The sequence below is a fragment of the Pectinophora gossypiella genome, chromosome 21 (genome assembly GCF_024362695.1).
Source record: "Pectinophora gossypiella chromosome 21, ilPecGoss1.1, whole genome shotgun sequence".
Lineage (NCBI taxonomy): Eukaryota > Metazoa > Arthropoda > Insecta > Lepidoptera > Gelechiidae > Pectinophora > Pectinophora gossypiella.
The window spans coordinates 2388007-2405120 of NC_065424.1; the positions used below are offsets into that span (position 1 = coordinate 2388007).

Here is a 17114-nt window from a genome sequence, read left to right on the forward strand (position 1 = left end):
AGAAAATTGATTTTGTACCAGGAAAGTGGATGAGGTAATGGCTTTTGTTAAAGAAAATTAAAAAGCAAAACTGACAACACGCGCTGGGCTCTTCATTACCTATTTATTCTTGAAACAGAAGAATCAAGTGTGTAACCATCATGACAAATACAAATATTTCAATTAAAATATCGTGAGGAAACCCACATTCCCGAGAAATTCATTTTCATTTTCCCTTTGCGGTTTGAAAGGTCAGACAGGTAGTCGCTTCTGTAAAAACCGGACCTGTCAAATCTTCAGGTTAGGTAAGCGGACCCTGTGAAAAACGGGATGATGGAGATGATGATGATATTTCAATTAATTGAATCACCAATTTGATGGTTATTTTTGCTAGTTGGATGAATGAATGAGATTTTTGCATGAAGTAATACAAATACAAAAATATTTATTTGTGAATGTTGCGTGTTACAAGATATTACAGTGTTGTCATCGGTCTCAGCACATTCAGCCAAGAATTGGCAAACGAATTTAAAATTGTCATTCATTTATCAAACTAAACTTGAGAAATCAACATAATAATATGAACTTAAATGAACTCAAATAACTGAAACTTAAATAATTCAATAACATAATACAAATTTTAACTCAATAATAATAATTCCTAAATGTCATGCAAAATAAATCAATCAATCAATCATTAATTTCAATTTATAAATAAAAAATCCACATAATTAACAATCAATAATACCTTACTAAAATAATAATAAATATCTAAATATAATATTCAAAAAATCAATTAAAAAGTCAATATAATCTTAATTGCATATTCTCTTATTTTTATAGACTGGTATCATTTAAGAAGTCTGACACACTATAATACGCCTTCGTTACTAGAAAGTGACAGTAATAAATAAATAAATGGCCACCCAACAACTAGCGAGCTCGCCTAGCAGGGTTATGTGCATTCGGAAATACATAAGACGGCAGAGAATTCCACTCCCCAGAGAATTCCAATTCCATTCCAAATCAACTACAGGGTCCCAGAAGTCCCAGATCCAAACCTCCATCTAAACTATATTACACTCCATCTTATAGAACCCATAACTTTTTCATTTTGCATTGTCTGGATGGCCCGTGATGGGCCAGATTAATAGATGGAGTTCTGCTATAAACCACTGACAATTCCATCGTGCCTGCCTACTGCCCAGGCGAAATGGTGTGGACTGAGTTACAGGAGTTAGCGAGTAAACATTTTTTTTGCTTATATTTGATGTAATGGCGGATTTTGGAGGCTCAGACGACGCCCTGAGCCGGGGTTCGCGCCCAACTGGGCACTTGCAGGTCTTTTGTCTTAAGCGTTGTACCAGGTGGTCCTTCAGCCCTTCCCATTTGTCCGGTCAATGTTAATGCCGTCTGCGGAAAATCTACAATAAGTCACGTCAAAAAAAAAAGGATCTCGGAGGGCATCTGGATCGTCATTGGTTACAATCAAAGAGCAAAAGTTCAGTCACTGAGCCCAGCATATTATTTGTAAACAGTGGTGAAATTATGAACCATTAGTTGTCGTAATTATAAAATTTATATTTTTGTAGGTGTTTTTGGTATATTACAGAAACGACAGGGGAGGTCTTAAGTGCAACCAGTTCATTTATTAATTTGCAAGAAACTGATTAGACTTTTGCAGCTTATCGTACGTCAGGAGATCTAAAATTTACCACATTTATGCAATTCATCTAAAAAAGTAATATTGCAAATTGACATTCACGCATGCGCAATGTTATTGATATTATGATACCATTTCTTTCTTTCTCTCTTTCTTTCTTTATGTGTCTACTTAAACGCCATCTCTTTTCTCTCGCACCACCTCCCTTAACGATCTATTACATTACCAGCCTATAAAATCAGCGGACTCCCGTCGGTCTGCACCATTATATGACTATTTAAATCTTCTGGTGCGTCTGCGCACGTAATTGACGACCTTTTGATCTAGTATATAAAATATCATTAAATGATGGTAAACAAGTACTTTAGATATGAGACGACAAATTGTAGACTTAATAACAATTTTAATAATAAGACAGTGATAAACAGACTGAAGTTTTAGTGCCAAAATACCAACGAAGACTTGAGACTTGAGACATCAAAGTATCTGGCCAGGGCAGAACAGCAGAAGAAGGGCAGAAAGATGTCGCTAGACATCACCCGACGCCTCAACTGGGTCGTCATATTTGTCTTTATCTAGTAGTAATCACAATTTTATAAAAATCGCGGATATTCCGGTAGTCACGTGTACCAAGGAGTAGTCGCGTGTATCAAGGAACTTATTTTATATCGCGTCGCGTCGCGCCGCGCTTACATAGCGTGTAAGGCCTGCAGCGGTAGACGTAATGGCTAGTTATGTTATATTGTGTAGTACTTACATTTCCCTGCGGGTCTATGAGCTGGGCGTATTTAGGGGCCTTAGCCTTGCTGCCGTCTGCAAAGACGCCAGCCAACCGCAGCGGAGTGCCAGGCCGCGCTGCAGCGCGCTCGTACTGCGCACCCACGCGACCGCTCTCTAAAACATTACAAAATATCATCATCATCATCATCATCTCCCTGGACGACATTTATATATTCTTTTCCCCGGCTATACAGGTTGTGAGAAGCTGCAGTAGTTTTAGGCGGATGAGACGTTCGTTATGTAAAAATTGACGATTCAAAGTGTAACTATGTTACCTACTGAATAAAGATATTTTTGAATTTGAATTTGAATTCATTCTGGGCGAGCTCGCTCCACCTTAGGCCTCGTCGATGCCTTCGGGCAAGTCTGGGGCCAAGAGCAAAGCCATCAAAGGTAAAAATAAAAAACCTTTTTCACAGGGTACGCTTACGTAACCTGAAGATTTGACAGGTCCGGATGAAACTCAAAAGTATCTTTATCCATTAGTTAACATAGTTATACTTTGAATCGTCACTTTTACATATAATATTTGATGTCTAACTTCTCATCCGCCTAAAACTTTCTGCAGCTTCTCACAACCTGTTTAGAGGAAAAGTACTTAGTAGTTGCAAGAAAAACCTCGGCACACAGCCCTAGACATACTTAAAAACTATATATTAATTTGGTTGCCTTTAATATTATTTCCCAGACGTTGTTCCCATACATTTCTATCTTCTAAGCGACTGCCATATCAGATAAAACATCGTTATTATAAGTGTATAGGCTCACGATCCGGAAATCCGGTTCGAATCCCGGTGGGGACAGATCACAAAAATCACTTTGTGATACCTAGTTTGGTTAGAACATGCAGGTTGATCACCCGATTGCACGCTAAACAGTCGACCCTGACTATTATCTATTTACTTAAGTAAGTAATAAGTAAATTCATATATATTTTTTTTAATTCTACTTTAATTTAAATTACTTAAAAATAAATCTTTAATTTAAGGGTAAATAGAGACTGCTTTGTTAATTTAATTACTAATTTGTAGATGCTATGTATTATGTCTTAGTTGTTAATGTTTTATATATTTATGATGTAGTAATACTTAATAAATAAATAAGTAAGTATGAAGTCGTTACACCCATGCCTTGGCGGTTCAATAGTAACCCTGACACCAGGGTTGATAAGGATGGTCGTTGATCTCCCACGAGAGAAGAAGTTCAGCACTTACCGGAGGAGGGGCGCGCGCGGTAGGCGGAGATAGCGCGGGGGGACACGAGGGCGAAGGCCCGGGCCCGCAGCAGCGCCGCCACGGAGCCCCGCGGGGACGCCAGCGCGCCGCCGCGGCAGCCGCACGCCGAGAACCAACCTGGGGGCAACATTGTTACATGTTAATATAACATACAATAATAATAATAACCTGCGGGTTACAGCCCTGTATTGGGATTTATGCAAGTCCTGTAACTCAATAGGGTATTTGACTGGGTCAAAGATTACTACATAGTATAATACAAAGTCGCTTTTTCTGTCCCTATATCCCTATGTACGCTTAATTCTTTAAAACTACGCAACGGATTTTGATGCGGTTTTTTTAATAGATAGGGTGATTCAAGAGGAAGGTTTATATGTATAATAACATCAATTAAATAGTGGAGAAATACTGTTATTTTTGAGGTTTTTAATGTGATGTCGTAAATAATTTCATGTTTTCCTCAGAATTGCAAATTATAAAATGCTAATCTAGAAATATAAGCCAGTATAAGATAATCAAAAATCAATATCATTTTAATTTTTGAATTTTATTTGTGAATTAAATAACAATTGAGTGCGCTGTTTGACCGCTTTTATTGATGACGTCACATGACAGTATTTCCGTACAAACTCCAAAGAAAACTTTAGTTTTGACGTTTCGTAAAAAGTAGAGAAAAGGTTGTCAAGTAGCCTATTCTACTTAATGAGATCAAAAATGTCGGGAGCGCTCAATCTTTGGCAAAGCGACCGTTTAGTACATTTCATATTTACTTACTTATTTTTTATTTACATTTCACACTTTACTGTGCTTCGGGTTGCACGTAAAATCAATCTTGACTATTGACATGTGTTACTGGCCATTATGCCAAGTCGAAGGCCTTCAAACTGTTTTGAAAACTACCTAACAGCCCTAAGTTCAAAGTTTCAAACACCTCTACCAATCTGCCGCAGCGTAGTCGAGTATGCTCTATACCATAAACGCAAAAAAAAACTGAATCTATGCTCCATACCACGGGATGTAATATGCACAGTTTATATATATTATAAGTATTTAATTTTTAATTGGAATTTAGAAGCATAGTGAGTTGAGCGAGTATAAGTTTGTATTTTTTTTATCTAAGTACATTGGATTCTATTGATGAAAATTAAGACTGTATTGTTTTGTAAGCGGTTGGTTTTCTATCTAATAAATGAATAAAATAATATATGCGAGAGTTGCGAGACATAAATACAGCTGCGGTTACATTTTATAACTCTCCATTCTGCCGTCTATTCGACAACAGATGGCAGCACTGTATAACAAAATGATTCCTTTTCTCACAATTCACACATAAAACAACAAAGTGTACATTTGTACAAACCATTATTTTGACACATTACTTGAGTTATTTGACAATGTGTCACATTGTATAGTTTAAACAGTTTAAAGCTTTCCATAGACTAAGGAGGTACCGCGAGTGTTGCGAGCCTTTTCGACTTGACCTATTGTAGTTACTTGGCTGGACAAATGGAAGCGTTGCGGGCTCTAACCCGGTACCCGCCTATTGTGCTTATTTTTATTCCTATGTACATTTCCTGTGTATATGTTTTGTGCAATAAAGAATTATTGATTGATTGAAATTTTAACCTTAGGATACCCAGTTGAGCGGGAAATTCGGCTGAAGGCGTCGTCTGAGAGAATTATATTCGAAAGAATCAATCGACTTTAGTGGGCCGATAGCAAAAAGCGCTGGAAGAAGGAAAAAGTCGTTTCGGGGTCCTGAAGTGTTTGTTGTCGCAAGCTGATTGGCCACTTCTATGGCTAGAGTAATCACGTGGTCAGTGTTATATACGTCCTTCGAATGTTACCAGCCTTTTTTTGACGTGACTTATTGTAGATTTGCCGCAGATGGCATTAACTACTTGGCCGGACAAATGGGGAGCGCTGAAGGCTCTCACCCGGTACAACGTTTAAGACAACAGGTCTGAGGGTGCCCAGTTGAGTGCGAACCTCGGCTCGTCTGAGAGGGAAAATATTTAAAAGAATTAATCGACCCGCACACGTTTGATATGGGCCTTGAAAGTAAGACGTCTATCTAAGACTACGCCGAGATATTTGACTTGCTCCTCCCAAGGAATCGGCTTGCCAAACATCTTGATGTTGAATGTTACCAGCCGAGAAGCGGGAATTTGTATGAAAGAAAACGCGCCGCGCCTGTGAACACTTACAAACTCGGACATTACAAGATATTCCCGGCCCGGAACGCTCCCGGCCAGCACTCTGTGTGCATCGGGCTTTAGTGTTAGGTGATATACAAATAGATATGGGTAATTAAACAGCTTTGTCTTTTGCCAATACGTTTTATGACAAAGACAAGAATTGCAGAAAACTATTGTAACAGTTGTATGGCACCTCTTGAAGTCGTATTTCTACGCAGGGTTGTAAACTTTTAAATTAATACGTAGTTTTGAAAACGCTTAGGAATGCTGACGTATTTAAACGATGGATATTAAAATATACAAGAAGCAATAGAAGTAGGAATGCTACTTATAACAGGGTATTTGACTGGATCAAAGATAAATTATAAAATGCTAACACAGAAATAGATGAAAAAAACTAAAATTGTCAAAAATCAATCACATTTTACTTTTCGACTTATTTTCGAATTTTATTTATGAATTAAGTAACAATGAGTACGTCATTTGACCGCTTTTATTAATGACGTCACAGTATAGAGTTTCCATACAATCTCCAAAGAAAATTTTCGTTTTGACGTTTCATAAAAAGTATCTTATTTGACTCAGTTGTCAAGTAGCCTATTAAGTTTATTCTGTAAGTAAGGGTGTTTATAATTAGTGATATGCCTGTTCGAAGAACGCATGACTCCATACATCGTATTGTCACGGGATCGAATCACGTTTCGGGCTCTAAACTACAGTCCCTGTCACGAAAGTATCGCAGCTCTACTGTAGCAGTTTCTGCATGTAATAGGCTAGTTTCCAACTAGTCAAATCAGTTACTTTTTACTAAACGTCAAAACCCAAATTACTATGGAATTTGTATGAAAAAGCACACTGTGACGTCATAGAAAAACGTGATAAAATGTCGGACTCATTGCGTTTTTCTTGATTAAAAGTATATGTTTTTCGTTAGTTTTAGATTTGTCTTTATTTTGTAATCAATCGTCGTGTTTTTATTTATTTTTTCCGCGTATTTGCAACAGCACCAGATCGGTTTTGGTACTGCTTTAGGGTGTGAGGCGGCGATACACGTCTCACGAGCTTTCGCGATGGATCCGGCAAACTCGGGTTGTGCCGTTCGTTAAGGTAGACCTCAAAAATGCTTTCAACAGTGTCGAAAAGTAACTGATTTGACTAGTTGGAAACGAGCCTATTTATTGTACACAGGATAACACATTAACGAAATATGACCACATGATGAGAGACAAATCGTAGCTGATGTCGCGAACTGACGTACTTATTTGCAATTTTTGCCGAAATTAATTTGCAACTTTTGCTATTTTCAATAAGACACAAATCACTTTACCAAAAAGTCAGCCACGAAATGGCACAACTTATTTTCTTAGGTTTTTTTCGCTCCTAGAACAACATAGAACTTAATGTTTAATGTTTTATTCTACAAGTGCACTAAGCCCGCCTGAACAAATGGCCAAAGTGATTAACGTCAGTCAGGACTGAAGCCCGAGTGTGGAATGTAATAAAATCGTCCCGGGTTAATGCGTCGACCCTGCGCATGCGTTGCGAGTTGAATACTACGCCATTACATCGCCATTGTCTGCAAAATGACGAACAGGCCAGTCCAAGGGCCTTAGCCAAGTTGCAATCGATTACGAAAAGTGACAGTGATATCGAACAAAATGTTGGACTTGTCACCTTATGTCAATCTCATACATTACTCTGTCACTTTTCGTAATAGTTTGCAACTCGGCCACGCCACTTTGGCAGTCATTTAAAAAACCAATCCTTCCATTTGAGATTTGAAATTCCTCTTCATCATCATCTCCCTAGCATTATCCAGTTTTTCACAGAATATTTTCACAAGAACATTTGACAGGTCCGGTTTTTTACAGAAGCGACTGCCTGTCTGATGGAAAACCAGCCCATTACAGGTTAGGTCACAAACCTCCGAAAATGCATTTTCAATTTATGATCCAAACATGACTTCTTTAATTGAATGAGGATTCTTTGAGAATGAAGGAAAATTTAACCTTCTGATGATGCCATGAGCCCTTAGTACTCCCCATTTGTCCAGCCAGGTAGTGAATACCATCTGCGGCAAATCTTCAATAAATCACATAAAAAAATGGAATCTATCGATTGTGTTGGCTGTGTGAAACGTATTCCAATAACATAAGCTCTTTATTTAAGTTTAAATAGGTAACACAAATCGAAACAAAGCCAATATGTCAAAGAAAATTGCTATTATAATTGCGACAAAAAATTGCGAAAACTTTCTTTGAGACACAAGTGAATTATTAGCCCTAGTTTGAGAACATCAAATGTTTGTACCTACCTTACTTAACCTACATTAACCTACTTTACTAAATTAACCTACTTTATTTTATGATTGTAAAAGGGTAAATAACTTAGCCACTATTAGGTGGAGACTTGTAATTAGCCTTCAGTTATTGTCTGGTTATTATTTTAGAAAATGTATATGGCCGTAAGTCTTCCTCAAAATAAATAAATAAATAAATAGAAAACTCTACCATTACTACTGCGCGCCATAAACTACTTACACCAATAAAAGTATTTTACAACAAGAAATATCGCAGCCCCCGTTTTTACTACAGCCAGTCAATCCTGGTGGCACGCAGTCTCGTTACTGTTATTACTCTACGTATGATCGTTATAAAAGGAGTAAGTGTGCTACCTCACGGCGCGACCGGACATCGCAACGATGTACGATTTTATACGTAAGGTTGCCAGTATTACACAAGAAACAAAAATTTCGTTCCGCGTTTTCTCAACATCATCTCCCTAATGTTAGTTTGTTTTTCACAGGATCCGTCTACCTATCGTGACTATTTGACAGTTCCAATCATTTACAGAAGCGACTGCCTGTGACCGTACGTTTCGAAGCTGTTGTTTTTTATATATATATATATATATATATATATATATATATATATATATATATATATATATATATATATATATATATATATATATAAAGAACATATACATAATTATATGTTATTTTCTGCCCTCTCAATCGTGCGAAATCAAGCGAGCTTCTTCACGGCCGCGCGATGCTAATTTGTTAATTATTGGTATATCGAAGCAAGTGACGGTTTTTGTGTGAGCAATCTAAATATTATTTTACGAAACGTCAAAAACGTCTCATAAAGTATAAAATAATTAATGACGTTAGCAAAAGGTGATCTAAAATTACGCTGCCATGGGGAAGGTCATTATTATAAAAGGAGTAAGAGTACACATTACTCTGAGGCCGTCTGCCGTGGCTACATAAAGCGGTTGTTACCCCGTGCGCGGACGCAACACAAAAAGTTCAACTACGAATGCGACCACTCTCACTGGCGCAGAGTAGTGACGTGTGAGAAAAAGCATTGTTTTTTTTTTCTAAAGTGCTTTGTGTGTTAGTTGATTACTAATATATGTTCATGCGTTCTTAATGCTCTGATAAATAAAACAATATTGATAAGCTTTTTCATTATGTATCTCAATCTACAGCAAATCCGAAACCCTAAAATTAGGTGTTAACCTATTTACAAGGATTTGCTGTAGAAGGAGATCGGTATAATTACCGAGTTCCGTTTTCAATTTGAAGTCATACATACATACATACATAAACTCACGCCTATTTCCCACCGGGGTAAGCAGAGACTATAGAATTCCATTTGCTTCGATCAAAAAAATTCCAATTTTAAAAAAATCCAACCCAATCCAATTCCAATTTGAAGTCAAATCTCGTAAAATAATGAAGTCGACAATTATAAAGACGAATACGACGAATGGGTGTCGAGACAAACCTCTGTGGTTTAACGGCATCATTCAAACCATGTAGATTAAGGATTTAATTAAAATAAATTTAAAAACTTTGGATTTCTGAATGCCGCATATGGCATTATTTACTTTTCCGGACAAATGGGAAAGAGCACTGAGAGCTCTCACCTAGTGGGGATGTCATCTGAGACAAATGTAAAGTATGGAAAAAAAAGGTTAGCGATAGGTGTTTTTTTATACATTTCATCCGTCTCTGTTTCTCACTACTCTACACAAAAGGGACCAGCTTCGGCGGGTAATTTCTATGGGTGAAAAAACCCGTGGCGTGCGCGACCTTAGTCCAAGGTCGACCGCCGGGTCCCGCGGGACAACCTGCAAGGTAAAGGTCCCTTTGTGAGCATTACTAGGAATTTATAATAATAGTATAATGATTGTTTAGTTAACAGCCTCCGTGGTCTAGTGGTTAAAGCGTTAGGCTCACGATCTGGAGGTCCGGGTTCGATTCCCGATGGGGACATTGTCGAAATCACTTTGTGAGACTGTCCTTTGTTTGGTAAGGACTTTTCAGGCTTGAATCACCTGATTGTCCGAAAAAGTAAGATGATTCCGTGCTTCGTAGGGCACGTTAAGCCGTTGGTCCCGGCTATTAGCCGTAAAAACACCTCCACCAACCCGCAGTGGAGCAGCGTGGTGGAGTATGCTCCATACCCCCTCCGGTTGATTGGGGGGAGGCCTGGGAGGGAGATGTTATTATGTTATGTTTGTTTAGTTAGCATTAGGCTACTGCACTCGGCTTCGCATGAGCAAATCGGACATTTGGGTCATCATACAGAATGTTTCAATTCCTTTGTTTTTTTATTTTTTGTACCTAAAGGAGAGAGATCTGCGGATTTACCGCAAAACTGTATTTAGCACATAAACACTGTTTAAAAAGTCGGCCTCGGTGGTCCAGTGGTTGAGCGTTGAGCTCACGATCCGGAGGTTCTGGGTTCGAATCCCGGTGAGGACATATTACAAAAATCACTTTGTGATCCCTAGTTTGTTTAGGATATTACATGCTGATCACCTGATTGTCCGAAAGTAAGACGATTTCCGTGCGTCTTAAGGCACGTTAAGCCGTTGGTCCCGGTTACTACTTACTGATGTATGTACGTAGTCGTTACATGAGTCATGTCAGGGGCCTTTGGCGGTTCAATAGTAACCCTGACACCAGGGTTGGTATTCCACCACACGATAAGAAGAAAAAGAGAAGGAAGTTTAAACAAAAGTGACCTCAATTATCAAATAATTCAATTAAAGATTAATACGAACGTTGCTTGTCTGTCATTGTTCTTGCACAACGCTAGGGTTGGGTTTCTGGTCGGGTCAACATTACAAAACGAATTATATAGGTACTTATTTCAAAATTTCAACTCGGGGCTATTTTCAATTCCATACTTTTACGACGGGAAATTCCACTTGTCAGAATCATTCCTGAAAGTTTTCGTTACGATGTCACTACTTATAGTATACATTCAATTCCTTTTTATTACACTGTCGATTTGCAGCAACTTGGCTAAGGCGACAGAACTGTATAGAAACTGAACATCTTGCCGTGAGTTAGCAATAGCCGTGTAGGTTGCTTGACGAGTCCCACAGACGGATGCAACCTGTTGTCTGTGGTCGGTTAAAGGTCACTAAATGAATAAAATATTGAAAAAAGAAACTGTAACAAAGAGAAAGCTTTTAGCTTTAAATTCCTCGAACACCTTATACACTTTTAATTGCGTATACATTTTTTTGAAAACTTAGTTAAGTATGTGCTTGCTGTTATACATCATACATCATGGTCTCCTGGTATAAATAGGCCCTGTAATAACACTATACTCTACTGTAATCCATATTTATTTATTTATTGTCCAGGTAATCAACAGCGTATATAGTATACATAGTGGTGATATAACATTTTAAGTAAAAACAAAGCCAATTATAATTTACCCCGGGTTACATATGACACGTGTAGGTATTACTTTGTTTACAATTACATCATAGAAAACCTTCGTTATCATGTATATTATGATCGAAATAGGAAACAAACATAAACTGATTGTCCGAAAAAGTAAGATGATTCCGTGCTTCGGAGGGAACGTTAAGCCGTTAGTCCCGGCTATTAGCCGTAAAACCACCTCCACCAACCCGCATTAGAGTAGCGTGGTGGAGTATGCTCCAGACCCCTTCCGGTTGATTGAGGGGAGCCTTGTGCCCAGGAGTGGCGTGTATAGGCTGTTTATGTATGTATGTAAATGGAAATTGTATTGAACTAGATGTTCCACCTGATTGTACTTATGTATGTGTAAGTAAGAGTTTATGTATGTTTAAATGTGTGCAATAAAGAATATTTTATTTGTGTAATCCACAATCGTAACAAACAGGCTCTTCCCGCCACAGAACAAGGGGCGTTCCATACAAACCACTTTCAGATCGTTGATATTATCGCCAGTGACATAAACAAATGACTTCATATTGACCAAGGAGGTTGTAATCAAAGACCTGTTGCTAGGTAGACACCTGCTCAATGCGCAATGGAATCAGGTTATAAAGTTTATTGTGTTGTATTTTACAAATCCGTGATAGCCCTTGTTTACAAGCACCTCCATATTACGTGCGAACTGTTGTGTTTTTTGTGTATGCCCTCTTCTTTTTGTTTTCTTACTTCGTATCAAAGTGGCTGCCAAAAATACCATTTTTCTTTTGCCTTATTTGCGAAATAAGTTTGTTTAAATTACTCAAGGTGTTGTTATCGTTTCACTGAGTGTCAAGTAGCCTATTATGTACGGTCTACAGCCGCACATTGCACTTTCAGCACTTTTGTCACGTTTAGTAATAATTAGGTCATTACACGTCAGTCCGCATTTAGCAAGCATTCCGCGTGTACTCATATCACTCTATCATATAGCATTAATTACGTATCAATTATATTACTGTGTACTTACGAATAAAAGGAACTATTTTAGTATCAGTGAGTTATCATTCATCTCTACAATCAACAAGCAGTAAAGTGTGTATGTGGCTAGCGGCCCATACATCTTTTTGGTCCTTCGAGCCGGATGGTGTTTAAGTGTGTCTTTGTGCGGCAGCGAATCGGTTGAGTTGGCCTCCCACAAGCGGGTCTCACCAACTCGATTGAGAAGGCGCATATGTGGTACAGAGGACAAAGAACACCAGACAAACAGCAATATCAAACAAGCAAGTACTAGAAGCAAAAACATTCAACATTAGCAAGCATAGCATTAAACAAGCAATTTAGCAAAAACAAGCAGCAACAGAACATTAGCAAGAGTATTTCAAATCCTTTTATCATGGAGGAGTTTATACAAAAACAATATCAGCTTATGCAAGCAATGAACCAACAATTAGTCAACTTTAAAAAGGATTCAGCAGAAAGGAAAACACCTGAAAGAATCCAGAAGAGAGTTGCAGATTTGGACAACTATTGGAGAGAATATCAAACCAACCACGAGCAGTTGAGCGAGCACGGAGACCGTGGACATCGCTATTTTACAGATAAGTCTTTCGAGGAAACCAAACAGTTTTATACAGCTACTAGGGAACATTTTATGGATTACTTAACTAAAGAAAAGCAACCGTCGACACCAGCATTAAGACCACCCGTTCTCGTGTTTGAATCGACCCCCAAAGCTGGCACTTCGTCGAACTTATCAAGCGACAACGACCAGACCAAAACAAAACAGGGGACTTCCATTTTAACCCTTAATTTACCGAAAACAGCAAATGTCGGTATAAATAGCAAAACTGACGAGATGATGCGTAAGCAAAGGAGCAATTTTAAAGCATTTGAAAGAACTGCGTCAACTATAGATATCGAAGCTATCAAAGAGAAGTGGCAATATGAAGATTCTTTAAAAGCGTTAGAAGCTCGATGGCTAGCAGTAGATTCACTTCATTGGGAGCTTGATAGCTACCTCGATGAAAAGGATGAGCAATATGAAACATCTTACAACACATGTGAACTGATGTACAGTGGCATGAAAGCAAAAATTAACACAAAGATGTGGTCAGCATCACACAGAGAAACCACGACGCCTAGGATTGAAATTCCGATTTTCAGCGGCAGCTACCAGCATTGGACGTCATTTAAAGACTTGTTTGTTGAGACAATACATTCAAACACATCTCTTTCGAATGCGCAGAAGATGCAGTTTCTCAAGAGTAAAGTGAAAGGAGAAGCTGAGAAACTCATTCAGCACTTAGCAATCAGCACCGACAACTATGCTACTGCCTGGGATATACTCAATCACAGGTTTAATAACAAAAAGTTGATTTTCTCATCTCATCTCAGTACATTACTCAGCGTGCCCATCACTCAGCATTTATCATCCGCATCAGTGAAGAAGCTCCACGACACTACAAAAGAATGTCTAAACGCCATCAAAAATCTAAGTGTAGATATTTCGTCGTGGGACCCGATACTAGTGTACCTGTTGTCGCAGAAATTGGATGCAGAAACTCACAATGACTACTTAGACTCGTTAGAGGAGCCACGTGAGTTACCGAGCATTGCGCAATTTCTAGACTTTTTAGAGAGCAAATTCGTATCATGGGAATCATCTCGTCGAAAACCAGAAATAGCAAAGACAAATCATCAAGAACAACAAACAAACAAAAAACATCAAACGTACAAAACATTCAACACGAAACAAAATATGAATTATAAAACTTATTCTAATTCATTTACAAAATCGAATCAAACATCATATAAATGTCCACATTGTGACGAAGATCACAAATTATATTGGTGTAAAGCATTTCTCGAATTACACCCTGAAGCAAAACGGAAAGCAGTTACGAAATACAATTTATGTAAAAATTGTTTATACGAACATAACAAAGAATGTTATTCGGAAAAAAGGTGCCGCGTGTGCAACGGCGATCATAATACGTTGCTACACGACGCATATGCATCAACGAGCAAACACATGGTTCCGAACGTCGGCTCCGAAAACAGGAAAGGAAACAACAGTCATGTGTCTCAAGAAGATCTATCAGAAACTCTGTTAGCAACAGCACTTATTAAAACAAAATCATTAGATGGTTCTTTGATAACCTTACGAGCACTTATTGACCAGGGATCGCAAGTATCCCTTATCACAGAAAAAGCAGCCCAAATGTTGCAATTACCGCGTGAGCGATGCAAAGGTGTCGTATTCGGTGTCGGAGCACAAGGAAATAATTGCAAAGGCGTTATGCATCTCGCGTGTCAAGCAATGCAAGGGGATTACACATTTAATACCGATGTGTATATCATGCGCAATTTGATTAACAATTTACCAAACACATCATTTAAGAAGCCGTTATCATGGACATTTTTAGATAATATTGCCTTGGCTGATCCAGACTTTCAAATAAGCCGCCCAGTTGACATTTTGCTTGGAGCGGAAGTGTATTCAAATATCATCCAAGAAGGTATCATCAGACACGAAAAATCGCAACCAGTCGCGCAGCAAACACGTTTAGGCTGGATTTTATGCGGAAACGTGCAAACATTGCAGTGCAACGTTGTAATTAATAACATTGACGAATTACGAAAGTTCTGGACAACTGAAGACATTGTGGAAAATTCTAATATGTCACAAGAGGATTTAGAATGTCTACAGCACTACAAAAATACAACTAAACGCAATGAAGAAGGCCGTTACATTGTCGAAATACCATTTGCACAAGATTTCGAAGCAAAATTGGGCACATCAAAACCAATGGCCTTAGCACAATTTCGACAATTAGAAAGAAAATTTAACAAACAGGGGGGCTAAAAAGGCCACTTTTGATGAATCATAATAGGTTCCTATTAGGAATTGAATTGCAAATCGTAAAATGGCCACTTATAGATTTTCATATTTCAATTCATATTACGATTCATAATATGAATTGCTCATTTTGACAGTTCTCTATGGACAGTCGTAAAATGGCCAACTTTAAGATGAATTGCAAACGTCAAATAGCTGAATTCTTAGAAGTTAGTCAAGAGTAACTTTTTTCAATTCATCTTGTAAAAAGCGGGAAAGTGTTTGTAAAAAAATCAACAAATAATTTAATCACGGCGGATTTAGGCTTGATACGGCTTGTTAATGAGTGAAAAAGAACCCTATCTGCCAGTGCCTCGGTGTGGTATAAGCCCTATTTAAAAGGTAAGTGAAAAGATTCGATATTAAAATTGTACCTAAGTGCTTACTTATTTATAGGTACCTATTAAGTACACTTTGAGATTTTATGCCTATGGCTCATACTAGAGGCGTATAGGAGCTAATGAACATATTTATAAGAGTGGTGACTCTGGCCTTAAACAACAAGCATACACTACTATGGGGCAGGTAGAATCACAAATACCACTGTCAGTACAGTGTTTTAATAGAAAATGGTAACATTCTATCAACACTCCAAAAGTGAGCATTAATATGCTAATATCCTAAGTAATATTACTTAATTGTTTTATACCTAAATTACATATCATACAGAAATAAAACGATGTGTTTATATAAATAGGTTATTTAATTAGTTATTTATTAAACAATTGCAAATAAACCTACTAAGCTAAGTACTAAAACTATTTAATTTCAGGTGTTTGATGCGGAGTACAATCTTTTAAATGTTTTGGCTGGCCACGGTGGGGGAGATCATCACTTCTTTGTGTGGAACAACCACATACTTCTTCCACATAAGTCTTAAAACTCACTTCAAGCTGCTACACCAAGCTGAAACGGAAACAGTGTGGTTTTTAAGTTATCTGTGATCTACTATGACCTACTGTTTTGACTTCAATCATAGGAACTGAGCCCGACTCCTTCCTTCCTGCGGTGTTATATGAAGAGAAACCCAAAGGAGAAACCTTTTAATGACTGAATGACAGTTCAATAAATAACAAACAGCCAGCAAAAATAAAAATAAATAAAAAGCAAGTCAAGACATGATAGTTTCTTTTTCTATGACTGATTATTACCTATTATATTCTATTGGTCCCGGCTATTAGCCATAAAAATACCTCCACCAACCCGCAGTGGAGCAGCGTGGTGGAATATGCTTCATGCCCCCTCCGGTTGATTGAGGGGGCCTGTGCCCAGCAGTGGGACGTATATAGGTAGGCTATATTTATGTATGATTATTACCTATCTCAGCTATCTATATCGAATAATTTTCAATACTGAACCCAACTTTTTACTCGACGCGAGTTACGTGTACTTTAACAAAAAAAAATACGTACAATATGTACTCACAACAAATGATTCTGCTATGAGGTATCATAGATATACTGATAGATATTGTTTTACATATTCGTATAGGAAACAGTATGTATAATTAATAGGATACTTTTAAATACAAGTTGAATTCCGTCAACTTGTACTAGGTATATGTTTTGCATATTGTTTAGGTAGACAAAATTTGAAATGCCGCCACTCCATGAAATTCTTCTGTGTTCATTTTACAACCGTTACATTG

At 37.9% G+C, this 17114-nt stretch overlaps 1 protein-coding gene across 3 annotated transcripts in view; it reads right to left on the reverse strand.

The window, feature by feature from the left end:
• The window catches only part of LOC126376477 (uncharacterized), a 148078-nt gene that overhangs the window by 17672 nt on the left and 113292 nt on the right, over window positions 1–17114 (reverse strand). For all 3 annotated transcript variants that reach the window (XM_050023873.1, XM_050023872.1, XM_050023871.1), the window contains 2 exons: window positions 3637–3774; window positions 2400–2536 (listed from right to left, as the gene is read on the reverse strand). In XM_050023873.1, the coding sequence (XP_049879830.1) occupies window positions 2400–2536; window positions 3637–3774 (275 nt within the window). The remainder of the gene's footprint in view (window positions 1–2399; window positions 2537–3636; window positions 3775–17114) is intronic.